This window comes from Alligator sinensis, unplaced genomic scaffold, assembly GCF_000455745.1.
Source record: "Alligator sinensis unplaced genomic scaffold, ASM45574v1 scaffold268_1, whole genome shotgun sequence".
NCBI lineage: Eukaryota > Metazoa > Chordata > Crocodylia > Alligatoridae > Alligator > Alligator sinensis.
The window spans coordinates 4681824-4695509 of NW_005841853.1; the positions used below are offsets into that span (position 1 = coordinate 4681824).

The 13686-nt window shown below is 45.8% G+C and overlaps 1 protein-coding gene across 5 annotated transcripts in view; it reads left to right on the forward strand.

The window, feature by feature from the left end:
* MKLN1 (muskelin 1) overlaps window positions 1-5797 on the forward strand; it is a 122785-nt gene extending 116988 nt beyond the window's left edge. For all 5 annotated transcript variants that reach the window (XM_025213263.1, XM_025213265.1, XM_025213273.1 and 2 more), the window contains 2 exons: window positions 2461-2515; window positions 4211-5797. In XM_025213263.1, coding sequence (XP_025069048.1) covers window positions 2461-2515; window positions 4211-4332 — 177 coding nt within the window. In that variant the 3' untranslated portion in view covers window positions 4333-5797. The remainder of the gene's footprint in view (window positions 1-2460; window positions 2516-4210) is intronic.
* Window positions 5798-13686: the final 7889 nt, after the last annotated feature.

Here is a 13686-nt window from a genome sequence, read left to right on the forward strand (position 1 = left end):
TTTCCTGTGAGACTTGTAGGGTTGTGTTGAATTACAGGGTAAATGGAGGTACTACCCACAACACTTGCCTTGCATTTTGTAGTGGCTTCTGATTTTCAGTTGCTAATAATTATGCCAAATTTCAGATCTTTCAGTCCTTAGCATACCACTGGAAGGGACCGTAGAATAATAGGTCCTGCTCAGGGCAGGATCATCCCAGCCTAAATCATCCCAGCCACATGTCCGTCTGGCCTGCTGTTAAATTTCCAAGGATGGAAATTCCCTAGGCTCATCAGGGGTTTGCCTAAGACTTCATCTTTTGGAAAACTTCAGTCAGAGCAATGCAGTTATTTCTGAGGTCAAGGCTAGGGTAAGCCATCACATGAACATGTTAAATTCAGATTGCCCTTGGTTTGGAAATCTCTAGCTCCTACACGTGCTAGAGCAGGGATGGCCAGTCTGTAGCACATGTGCCACAAGTGGCATGGGCAGCTTCTGCATGGCACATAGAGAAGAGGACAGGCAGCAAAGCAACAGATGGGAGAGGAAGCAGAAAGTGAAGCAGCAAATTGGACAGGGAGCCCAGGGCAAAAAGCCAGAACAGCAGATTGGGTGAGGAGCAGAAAGCAGAGCAGCAGAATTGGGCAGGGGGAGGGGGTGGGAGTGGACGTCAGGGAGGGTGTGGGGCTATTTTGGCCCCTACTGCTTTGGAGCAAGGAACCAACATTTGACAGGGCCATTGCCGTTGTCAGGGACGTGCCTTTTTTTTCTCTCTCCTCATGAAAATCTGCCCAAATTTGGTCAAGAAGCATTTGAAAAAACAATCAGTTTGCACATGTGCAGACTTCTGAGATTCTCCATGCTACAAGCCAAGGATCTGTCCTGGCTGTGAACGTTTGCTGGAGTCTCCTCGCCCCCCCCCCCTTCCATCCCTCCATATGTGACTTGACCATTTATGCACCATCTCTGCAGAGCAACAAAGCGTGTCCTTTCAGTCCAGAACTGCAAAGCCAGAGCTTGACTCTCCCAGTATTGGTGGCTCTAGGCCCAGGGCCCTTGTTGGCTCATGGTCCTCTGCTGGCAAAGTGGGGAGAGCTGTATGTTTCAAATGCGGAGAAGGCAAAGACCAAATGAAAGAGAGACAGGAATAGACTGGGACTGGATTATGACAGGAGGGGAGAGTCCCAGAGGAGGAGACTGGGGGAGTACCTGGAAGTCAGTTGGCTGGGATGGGAAATGCTGATATTCAGCGAGATGTTGAGACTCTCCAGACTAAGAGACTGTATTAGGATCAAAATTAGTGGGGGGAAAAGGGTGACGGCACGGGAAAGATGACTAAGCATGGGGTGGCGAGAGAACTGGTCCGGGCAGTGGAACTGGGACAAAGAGTCAGGACTGGGGCAGGACTTGGTTGGAGAGGGAGACTTGCAACTGGGAGTCTGGAAAGAGTAGGGGAGAGAAGAAACTGATTGCAGAATGACCTGAGACCTGAGGAAGTGGGGTTGATGGGGGAGGTGTGGAGACCAGAGACAGGTAGGCAGTGAGAAGGGGACTGGGAAAGATGGGGCAGAGCTGGACCAGAAGAGGTCAAGTCTTCGAGGAAACGATAGGATGCCTGCTAGGACACGCTGCTTTCTGGAGTCAGGAATGGACCTGAGGGTTCCTGGGCCTCAATCTTCCTCTGCTCTCCAGAAATGACTGCACCCCCCCGGCAAAGCGTCCTTCCATGCCCTTTGCTACAAGCCCCATAGAGGACCACAGCCTAGTATTGTATCAGTTACTCTGTTAACTCCAGTGTTAAGCGCTAAATTTCTAATAATTGTACTTTCTAACGGCCAAGAAACATGAGGCAGTGGCTGCTTTTAGCTGCTAGCCACCATTCACAGGATCTGGATGTGAAAGTGGAAGTTATTAGTCTTTAAGTCGACCAGAAATTTTTAAAAAACCCACTCGCATTTTTGCTTGTGAATCTCAGTTTTCCCACCTGAGACTTTTAACAAATTCCCAAATGCTTGGGTTGCGGAGGACCACCCCAAAGCTTTTCTCCATTGGCAAGCTGCTTGGTTGCATAGTCCCAGAGACTTGTTTGCCATATTCATACCTCCAGTGGGGTCAATCCAAGACGTGATGAGACAGTTTGAAGGAGATGACCATTACCTTTTCCTGCGACGCGCCGCCTTTGTGGATAAGTAGAATCTGAGCTCTTGCTATATTCACACCAAACTCACTTAAATGCCAAGGAAAAAGCAAGCAGATGATGACCCATCTGAATTTGTGTCCTGTTATACTGGCAAGGAATATAATTGCAAAATCCTGCGTGACTGCCCCTGTTAATTAAGAGAACCAGCGTTTCATACATCTGAATGACTATAGCACTAAATAAACCCAGCCCAGGACACCTTTAAAGTTATTTGAGGTTTTAAGAAGGTTTGTGCATCTCCTGTAAGCAGTGGGGTAACTTTGGTTTCTTTTTCTTCACAGTTTCAGCTTCTTGCTTCAGCATTGTTCAAATCTGGCTCAGATTTCACTACTCTTGGTGAGTATTATAATGAACCCGAGAAATGAATTGTGCTAGCTGCTTACTGCATTTAGGTTCATTATTGTTGCGTTTCTGTTTCTGCAGTTGAGGTCAAGTATTTATAGGCCACATCCATGTGGTAGGCCTCTTAATCTCTACACGTACGAAGCACTGTTGGATACTGTAGAAGGAATGTTTCTGATCACCACTGCTCACTGCCTCAAGCCCACTTTGAAAAACATCAGTCCCCAGTGGTTTTAAATACACGTCTCCGTGGATCATTTTTCAGCTCCTGTTACATCAGATGCTGTCCTGTTTATCCAGATTTGCAGAAGCCTTGCTCAAAATAATGTAACTCATGTCACTTTGGAATCCAGCAGCATGGTTACGAGTCTGTTTGCTCTGAACATTGTTCAATGCCTTGAGAACAGTTTGGTTCAGTCTGTTCTTTGTAACACTGGCTCTTTGGGCAGGATGTCAAGAATGAGGAAAACAATAGTGTGTGCTTCCGGAAACAGGCACTCTGAACCAAACCCATAAGATAAAAACCTCTTAAAGCCAGAAGTTCATTTTTTCACTGTTTTGGTGCTACAACATAAAAAGATGAATTGGCCTCTGCCATACTGATGCCCAGAAATGATCCCCTCTAATATTTTTCTAGTAACTGTGCCACAGAATTAAGTATTCTTTTAAAGAGGCTGCGTTTGACACATGAAAGAAACAAAATATGGCAGCTTAGCAAATCATTTTCCTTTTTTTCATTTTTAATCTTTTTTTCAAACAAATTATTTCAGTGTTAAAGTGTCTTCGTTGCTCGTTAAGACCATTTAGATGCCCTCTGACTTGTTAATTGGGTAACACTGTATTCCAGTATCCTGCATTAAATGGTTAAGGAAATACCATATTTATTCACATACCACATGCACCTTCTCCCAGAAAATAAGCCTTCCAAAATTGAGAAGCGTCTTAAGCGAGGAAGCTGAATGTTCTGCCCAGAACGGAATAATGGAGATGCTGTAAGACGGCTGTTGCTTCTTTTCATTTTCTTCCCTCCAGCAGCTTTGTGGAGGGAAGGGTGAAGCCCAGCAGGAGCAGAGCTAGGGGGGTTGCAGTTGTGTGGGCATGCCCCACACAACTGATTTGATCCCTGCTTCATCCAAAGTCTAAAACCATCTGTCCAGCAGCTGAGGCATTTCTATTCTGACAGTGCTGATGGAGACAATTGCCTTCATCGCTCATTGTAATCCACCTGGTTCCTGCTAATTGCTCTTCACTCCACAGATTTTAATGACCCTTTCTCCTTTTGAATGGTCTTGATGTTCCACTAATCAAGCTGTCCTTTTGCTTTCTGTTAGCTACTCGTGGGCTCTTCCATTTAACAGTCCTGCAGAAAGTGTTTAGCTCTTTTCAAAACCCTAGATCTGGCCGTACAGGCCAGTCTTCAGCTGCAATGGGTATTTGAGAAATGGAACAGGATCACATTAGTGTGACGTTTTGGGTGTGGGCTGAGCCCTGATGAATGGAGCAGTGGTTGGGGAATCATTTTGGTTACAACTGGATGCAAGGATATACCTTTTTAAAAAAAAAAAAGAAGAGGATTAAGGACTGCGAATTCTAATGTGTATACCAGGGGGCATTTTTGCTTAGTTTACGTAATCTTTAAAATTAACTGTCTTGTTTTCCCCCCCTCTTTTCTTTTCTTTCCTTCCCCAGGATTTTCAGACGTTGACCACACATACGCGCAAAGAACTCAGCTCTTTGATACACTAGTAAATTTCTTTCCTGACAACATGACGCCTCCTAAGGGCAACCTGGTAGACCTCATCACACTGTAGCAGAGCAATCACTGGACACATGGAAAAGGAAGAAGCATCCATTTTCAGTATTTTAATTTTTTTACTGCATTGATTGACTGCTGGGCTGAAGTAATATAGTAACCCCTGGGTCTTTGAAAGGGGCTTTCTACTTGTTTCAGTGAATCCCTGAGGTTTTCCCTTGTTGGATTAGGCTAATAAAATGTAACTGATCTACTTCCAACTAAATATATTTATTTTTTTTTCTGACTTTGACTTTCAAGAGTTAGCAAACGAGAAGAGGAGAAGAAGAAAAATCAGTCATGCAGTCATCCTCTTCACTTGTAAAGGAAAACGTGGAAATTTTACAGGCTCTTTGCAACTAAAGTTGGTTTTACTTTGGGTTTCTTGGCTCTTTTGCCCCTGCTTATTGTAACTAGTCCCAACATCTTGCTTTGCCCTACTAGCTTCATTCTCAACCGTTGTGTAACTTGGCCGCAGGATGCTGGTGTATGTTAAGGTAATGTCCGTCTTTCCTGACTCGCGTTTTGTAATTGCAGTGTACCACGTGAAGAGGAAACATATGTTACAATGTTGCCATCCTTTTTTATAGTTTGAGAAACCAATCGACACTCGCGTGTAATTTGGATTTGATATAAAGTGTGAACATAAATATTTAGTTGGTGCTGCTGTAAAAGCCTGGCTTCCATTCTCTGAAGCCGCCTATTTAGAGCTGGTAGTCAAGTCTGAACCTCAGAGAAACCTGTAGAGAGTGTGAGGGCAGGAGGTGCCTGCAGAAGCCTTTTTCAGGGGTAGCTTTATGTCTGTATCTCTCCTGTGATGCGTTGAGGAGAAACTTTGCAGGTTCCTTTTCGAGTTCTGCAGAATCGGGTCTTCCATATCCTCTGTGCACACGCTGAAAATCTGCAGCCCTCTGTTTCGGGCGCCCCGTTTTCTGAGGCAGATGACGTCTAGATTTACATACCTGTTAGCTCGCCGCATAGATTTGTGAGTGTGTAACTCAGCGAGGCTTGTTCCAAACCGCTTGTCTTTGTCCTATGTAGCACAGCTCATTCAACTTTTAAATGCATCTTCGACCTATCGTTTAAATGCAGGGGAAGAGAGCTTTTTTTTTTTTTTCCCCCCCCCAGAAAAAATTCCATTAAAAATAAGCTGATACATATGTATGGGAAGTTGAACTTTATTTACCCCCTTGCAGAAAACATCCTTTAGGGCTAAAGATTTGGTGCCACACAAGGTCATTAGTGTGTGGTGAAGGACGCATGCGCCTAGCACTAGCAAATACTAGAGTGCCAGCAAGCACAGAGTGTAAATGGGGTGTTGAAAGTTATATGAAGACCACACAGCTTCATGTCTAGAGAGCCAAAACTTCATAGGGCAGGATACTTGCATTCCCTACGGCTGACTACTGTTGAACTCACCAGAAGTCTTGTGTGTGCAAGAGATGGATTGGACTCTTTAAATAAAATGAAACGATAATGAAGTATATTTTTTTCAAAGCTCTAGTGTCTGTGTGCTTTCATTCGGATCAGTTCTCCCCTCTTTCGAACACGGTTTATTTTGGTACGTTGGAAATCAATAGAAAAATGTCTTTATTTAGCTTCTTGGGCTTTTAATCTGTCCAAAATGAATAGTACCCAAGTGTGGACTTGGCTTAAAATCCCCCATAAAAACCCAAAATGAAGTAATCAGACTTTTTCGTCGAGCAAAAATTATAGTTTTTTGGGGGAGGGGTTAAGTTTTCTGGTATCTTAGGCTGCCGAGCATGTTGTAGGTAGTCTAATGAATAATAATGTCTGCAAAAAAATCAAGTGAGCATCCAGCTTAGTCAATGCAATATCTTCGGGTATCTCCAAGAAAGAAATTGGTAACTTTTTTTTTTGCCCCAGTAACATGGAAGTGCCACATCCCTGACCGGTTTTATTGCATGTTGTATCCACAGACTCTTTGCTAGCTGGCTAAAATAGTGTTAAACCATATGGATTTGCATCTGAATGGTGCTAATCCAAAAAAAGAATTAGCGATGGAATTGTCTCTTGCTTCAGTTGGCTCTGGGTCAAGCGCTTTTGATATAACCAAGCAAAATTTTGCAGTCTTTCAATACTTCAGGTTACAGCGCTATGTGCTCTTTCTCTTTGAGCTCACGGGCTGATTACTCATTCTGTTCACAGAAGAAAACTTGTTCGCAGCTCCAACCAGATGAAGCTTTGGGTTTTCTCTTGCAGCTTTTTCAGCTGTTTCCCCCAAACACTACTCCTTCCTCCTCTCTGTAACAAGACGGCTTTTTGTTCTAAAATGATTTGATTTAAATAACGGTTGCACTGGAGTGAAACAAGACAACTAAATAGCAACCAAGAGAGTTAAAGGGTTTAATAAGGAAACCAAATATTTTGTGGGGTAGTAATGGTACTGACTGTCTCATGGTGTGCTTTGCCACATATAGACTCCATTGAAACAATGGTTGTTCTCTCTTCTACCTGATGGGAAACTTTTGCAAACCTAATTGGGGAGCAGGCAGGTCAGTGCATGGAGGTTCCTGTAGGAGGAGTCTTCTCTGAGAAATACTAATAGTAAAATTTCCAGTTATACTTCTTGAAAAGCATATGGTACATGGTCGAATGCCGAATCATGGGCTGCGTGTTTTTGTGGGTGCCCGTGCACTTTGAAGTCAGCTTTCAGACCTGACCTATACTGTATGTTGCTTAGCACACATGAAGTATAGGTCTAAGAGCAGAGTGTTTATACTTTCCAGCCTAGTGCTTTCTCTCCCGCACCGGATGATCCTGGCTCTTATCTATAGCTAATGGTAGCTCGCCAAGAATATCAAATATTGGCATACCTTGGCTGTTCTGCTCTCCCCAGAAATGTAACTTAGAGCTCCCAGCTGGTGCCAAATCAGCTGTAATTTCCTTCAGTCCTGTCCTCTTTTAAGAACTTGTCTTGGTTTACACCCTGGCCTAGTAACAGCATTTGAAGCTGTGTATTTGTGGTGCAACAGGGGCACCCTGTGGCCAGCAGCGTTAATCCGAAGTGCATTCTTCCTGTGGCTTTGCCTCCTTAAAGGGAAATGCATCCGCTCCTTATCCTGGTGCACACTACATCTCCTGCCTAGCTGAGAAGCAAGTATCTTGCCTTGGAAATTGAACTGGCTTGTAATGCGCCAAGCTTTGAAGAACAGGGTTCACTGGAACTAGATTGTGCGGTTGTACTATATGAGAACCGGTTAAGTTTTAAGCTTTAGTGTTGTTTCAAGGATTTATTACCTCTGTTACAGAGACATGGAAGCCCCCAAAGAGAAAAGGCTGCTTTTATTTGGAGCAGGCCACATCAAAAGACACTTATACAATTGCCACATTAAGCACTCACTGGATCACAGGAGTTATGTGCTAAATGCACACCCAGCTTGTTCATTTTGCAAAAATCTTGTTGGTCTAATAAGAGATATCATCTCTACTATGAGTCCTGATTGCCAACCACCTTGGTAACATCTTAGTGCTTCGTCCTCCAGGCCTGAAGATAGCAGATCTCGGAGCGCAAGCACGTGGCGTTGCGGTCACAGCTGGTTGATCCTGCAAATACTAGGTGGTGGCAAATGTAACTTGCATTCCTTGCTGAGCATGGTAAGAGGTGGTAATGTCATTTGAAAGCATGTTGTTTTTGCTCATCAACCCTGTGCACATCACCCCATATGCTGAGAATTTAAGTAGATGGCAACAGTGGGTTTTTCAATGAGGCTTGTCATCAGGCAGCCTGTGATTTTTTTTTTTTTTTTTTTTTTTTAGATTTTTTTTTGCTTCTTTGGGTAGCTACAGCTCCTGTATAAAGCTGTAGGTATGCAGCTAAGGAATTGTCTTCAGATTCATTTTGAAGCATTTTTACTTTGAAAAGCGAATGAGGCCAGAGACTTTACAAATAATTTCCTCAAACCCTCGAGGTCAGCTCACGGGTAGATCTGCCTTGACGATGTCACTCTGGAAGAAAACGGTGCAGTGGCTTTTTCTTTTGAGAATAGGTTTGGCTGACACACGAAGGTCGCACCTATTCTTGGTGCATTTTTCTTTGAGCGCAGATTAGCTTGTGGAGATGATTCCTGTTGTCAGAGACATCACTGCTATGAATACGGCTGAGCAGAGTGTAATTATGCTATATATACTTTAAAACTAGTTTCGCAGAATGAATTGAAGTAAAGGAGCTATTTTCTTTTGCAGCTATTGTCACATCTCTTCTGTTCAGTAGCTCTTGACTTTTAACAGGTCACAAGAATGTGTAATCCCACATGTGGAAACGTGCTCTGTGGAGCCAGCTGTTTTAAGGAAACGAGCTGGATGCATGTTTGAGAGTTTGTAGTTTCTTCTATGGGGCAAAACCCCCCCCAAGAAAAACCCAAGTAGCCTTGAGCTGCTCAGGTTCGAATCCAGTATAGCAGCTTGCCTGTGTGACTGCTTTATCTTTCAAGAGTTACTTATGGGGAACGTATAACGATTTACAGACGTGACACTCAATTGGGTGACTGTACCACACAGATGGGCCTATATCACACAGTCAGCACTTGTGCGCACGCTGTTGAATAGTAACGAGGAGGAAACTTATAATTGAACTAAACGTGTTAAAAGCCTCCCATATAAATTGCATTTCCTGAGACCTAATTCTTATTCCAGAATAATTCCTCTGCTTTGGATGCATGCTCTTCTGTAATTACTGTCTGTATGAGGAGCTGTTGGGGAGTGGAGTATTCTGCAGTGGCTATTCTGATAGCACCGGACCGGGTTATATAGAGAGGCGGTGGAGGATTCTCCCTTCTTGGAGGTTTTTAAGACCCGGCTAGACAAAGCTTTGGCTGAAAAGATCTAGTTGGGGATAGTCCTGCTTTGAGCAGGCGGTTGGACTACATGCGACATCCTGAGGTCCCGTCCAACCCACATTTTCTGTGATTCTGATTGGTTTCCATATGTAGGCAAGCCCTTTAAGAGTGGGGTTGACCTGTCCTACCATCGAAGCCTGCTCTTCAGAGGCATTGGGGATGGGGCATGATGCACTGAGTCGTGGTAACATTTCCAAAATTACCCCTTGGATGCGTGTTGTTCAGCTGTAACATTAAAAGCATCCCATGTACCAGCCACAAAATTAAAACAAGCCACATTCGTACTAAAAGGAGGTAACAGAAGGACTCTTTCACTGTAGATGGTGCCAGGATGCAGCAAGCATTTCATTATGGGGGAAGATGGTGACCGTCCTCTAGAGATCTTATGCAACATAGCTTTAGGGGAGGCTAAGATTTTTTTTTTTTTTTTTTTTTTAAACTCCTCTATGCATCTCGGCACAAGCGATTAATTGTATAAGGTGGTTCTGGACAAATCACAAATGACTAGTTGCATATGAAATGGAGATACCTGGGATGCAAAATTTAAATTCCAGTACAGATTTTCTATTCCAACCCATTACCTTACAGTTAGTTCTGAGTTGAGGGTGCGAGTTTAGCTCTTCCTGAGGTCCTGACAGCAAATTCCAAACCCTGATTTCTGTTTTCATAGTTTCATAGTAGGTTGGGTCAGAAGGGACCTGAGCCAGATCATCAAGTCCGACCCCCCTGCCATGGGCAGGAAAGGATGCTGGGGCGAAACGAGCCTGGCAAGGTGTCTATCTAGCCTCCTTTTGAAGACCCCCAGGGTAGGAGTGATCATGACTTCACTTGGAAGTTGGTTCCAGGTCCTAGCCGCCCTGACTGTGAAGCACTTCCTGATGTCCAGCCTGAATCTACTCTCCGTCAACTTGTCGCCGGTATTCCTAGTGCTCGCGGGAACAGGGACTCTCCCAATCCCCACTGGTCTCCCTTGGCCAGTTTGTAGACGGCCACCAGGTCCCCCCTCAGCCTTCTCTTGTGAAGGCTGAAGAGGTTCAGGTCCCGTAGCCTCTCCTCGTAGGGCCTGCCTTGCTGTCCCCGGATCATGCGAGTGGCCCTCCTCTGGACCCTCTCCATGTTGTCCACATTCCTCCTGAAGTGCAGCACCCAGAACTGGACGCGGTACTCCAGCTGCGGCCTGACCACTGCCGCATAGAGGGGGAGGATTACTTTGGATTTGCTCGTGATGCACCTGTGGATGCATGACAAGGTGCGGTTGGCCTTCCTGACCACGTCCCCACACCGTCGGCCCATGTTCATTTTGGCATCAATAATGACTCCAAGATCCTTTTCTGCCTGTGCACTGAGGAGAAGGGAGTTCCCCAGCCTGTAGGCGTGCTGCTGGTTCTTCCTCCCTAGGTGCAGCACCTTGCACTTGTCAGTGTTGAAACCCATCCTGTTCTCGTCCGCCCACCCCTGTAACCTGTCCAGATCTAGTTGTAGCCTGTCCCTTCCTTCTAGCGTGCCCACTTCCCCCCACATCTTAGTGTCATCTGCGAATTTGAACAAGGTGCTTTTCACCCCCTGCACTTCAAAAGCACCCTTTTCACAAGGTGCTTTCGAAGTGCAGCATTCAGTTGCCTTGCTGGAAATCAACAGTAATGGAGATGGACAGAGCACAGTGATGGACATGATGGAAATGCCTAGTGCCAATATTTTATAATTATGATCAGCCTCCTTTTACTATGAGCATGGAAAAGCTCTCAATATCAATCAGCTGGAGCAATGTTTTATTTTTTTATTTTAAACCTGCCTCAGTGTGGAAATCTGTTTATCATGGGTGCCCTCGCGTTCTTCAGTCCAAGGAGGATTAGATCGGTTGACAGAAGTTTTGCATGCATCCCAAACTCGAGAGAGCTCCTTTTCCATGAGAAAGAGGGGAAGCAGTTAGAAGCGCTTGGCTTATTTACTGGGCTTAAATTTGGCAGTGGCATATTTTCTATCAAAGCTGTGAATAATGGTGAAGATTAACGTTGATTGATGTGTGGTGGTCACATGGTAACCAGGAATACATCAGTGTTTATACCAGGGGTAGGCAAAATGCGGCCCGGGGCCCAGATGGGGCCTGCCAGGCCGTTCTATCTGGCCTGCAGGGCCCCTAAAAAATTTAGAAAATTAATATTTCTCTGCCCCTGGCTGCCTATCATATGGCCCTCGATGGCTTGCCAAAACTCAACTCAGGAAGCAGTCCTCTGCCCAAAATAATTGCCCAGCCCTGTTTTATACACACCCAGGAGCCCCATATGTACCTGTCCCCATGAAAAAGGTTGCACTAAAATGTAGCTGAGTTGTCACGGTTTTCATGAAAGAAGCCTTTCCTCTGGGAGCCTTTTGTTCTGTTACCCTGAGAGCTCAGAGCCAGAGAAAAGAAACAGGAATTTGCTGTGACAAATGCATTACAAAGGCACATTAATTGCGGTAGCTCTGGAGTTGAGCAAAAAGGCTGTAGAGCCCTTTACCTCCTTGCTTACAGATTCAAGTCCAACCTAAAAAGACAACGGCCCCATCGCTAGCGTGTGCTCTGTGTGGAGCTTGCACTCGTACAGACAACTGCGCTGGCTCCAAATGGTCGTGTCCTTGGCAGAGGGGCCAGGAGGAACAGTGGGAATTAACCCACTCACCCCCAGGTGCTTCAATCAGACATGCAGAATGGGACTGGGTTGTAACACAGACGGGCAGTACATTGTACCTAATGCCAGCTGGGGACTTGCATTTCCAGAGCTGTCATTAGAGTGTCTTTGACCAGCACTGGCACTGGGAGTGTTGCTTCCCAGTGAGCAGCTCCCTTCTCAGTGCTGGAAGTGCCACGACCACTGCATCAGGCCTCTACCACCCGCCTTGTCATGGAAGCAAAGCCTATCTTTAGCTTTCACCTGTATTGTGCACCTAAGAGACCTCTGCCGGTTCTCATGACCTACCAGCCGGGGGAGCTGAACTCTGAACGGCGCTTGGATTTGACTAGCAGCCTCCAACCTTAGGGTCAAGTCCAGATGCATCTTACGACTGCCCTTGTAAGGTTGGGTGTTTAGTATGAAGGTAACTTCCAGGTGATGCTTTTTAATAGCTACCACTGTTTCCCACATCTGAGCAGGAGAGGACTGTAGAGCAGACGCATCCACCGACCCATGGATGGATGCACGGGCACATGCACGTTCACTCCCCCCCACTACAGATGGAGGCACACCCCTTTATAGTATGATTTAGTCTGTCCTGTGTGATGGCTGGATGCCATGTGTGATGCTGATGATGACGTGATGAGGGGCCTTTCTGGAAAGCCTTTCACTCCCTTCTCTGCATCGCATCCCTGTGCTGTGTCCTTTTCCCTCCAGAGTCTGTCTTCACCCCTCCTAAAGCAGTTGCAAAGGAGCCTCTGTGCACTGTCACGCTTCCCTGAAGCCGGCTGGCCCCAGGAACAAAGGACATGGAGTCACGAGCTCTGACTTGCCAGCAGCAGGTGGCATGTGGACATGGTGACGCACATAGGACACAGCTGGCTGTTTGCATCCTACCCCCAGGAACAAAACAAATCGCCACGTGGTTTGGTCAGGCTCCAGAGCCCCTGAGCTATCGCAAGGGAGGAGCATTTCTTATGGTCCTGGGTGTCCAAAAACATGTAGATGTCTTTTAATTGTCAGGAGTACAGGGACCTTGTTGCAGGTGCTGATTCGTTTGCTTAGAAAGCATGAAGCATAACTTGCAAAGGGCACTACAGCAGGCGTCCAAAATGTCCCCCACTGACATCCAGGCGCTGGGTATAAGTGAGCACCAGGGCAAGACATGCAAGCACACGTCTTTGAAGTGCTTAGTGCATTTTTGCAACAGCTGTAGCATGCCAGCCACCTGTCCAAGGCACGGCAAAGATCCCAGCCCTGCTGTGAGCCTAAATTTTATTTACGAAACTAGGAGGGAAACTTTCTTTTTGGTTAATGGATACTAATATTCCCAGAGGCTAGTTAGTTGGTTTTCTGGGTTTAATGTCAATTGTTCTGTTCTGCTTGGGGCAGGCACAGGGAGGCGGCCGGCTGAGGGGCTGCTTTAACAAGAGGCCGCCTATCCTGTAGGAAAAAGATCCTGAAAACGCTGATATCTGATTCTTCCTCACCTGAGGCCAGGTGTCTTCCTCCCACAACCCAGGAGCCTTTTACTTCCATCCCCTTCCTTAGGTGGACTGGATGCTATCCTCTCTTTTATATGCTGTGGCCAGATTTTGGGCCTTGTGACTGCACTTCTTCCCACACCAGCAGTAAAGGAAAACTGATGTAGAAAGCTAGGCGAGGTCTTTTATTTTTCCCCTGCAGTCATTTGGTCCAGCTGCGTGAAACCACCCACTCAGAAAATCGTCCTGACCTGAGATGCATCACCATAATTCGCAGTCAAGTCGGAAGCTGCTGTCTTGGAAAATTTGTCCTAGGCAATGCACCTTGCCTTGGGAGGCCTGGGAAATCAGGCTCTCCAAGCTCATGTTTCACACAGGC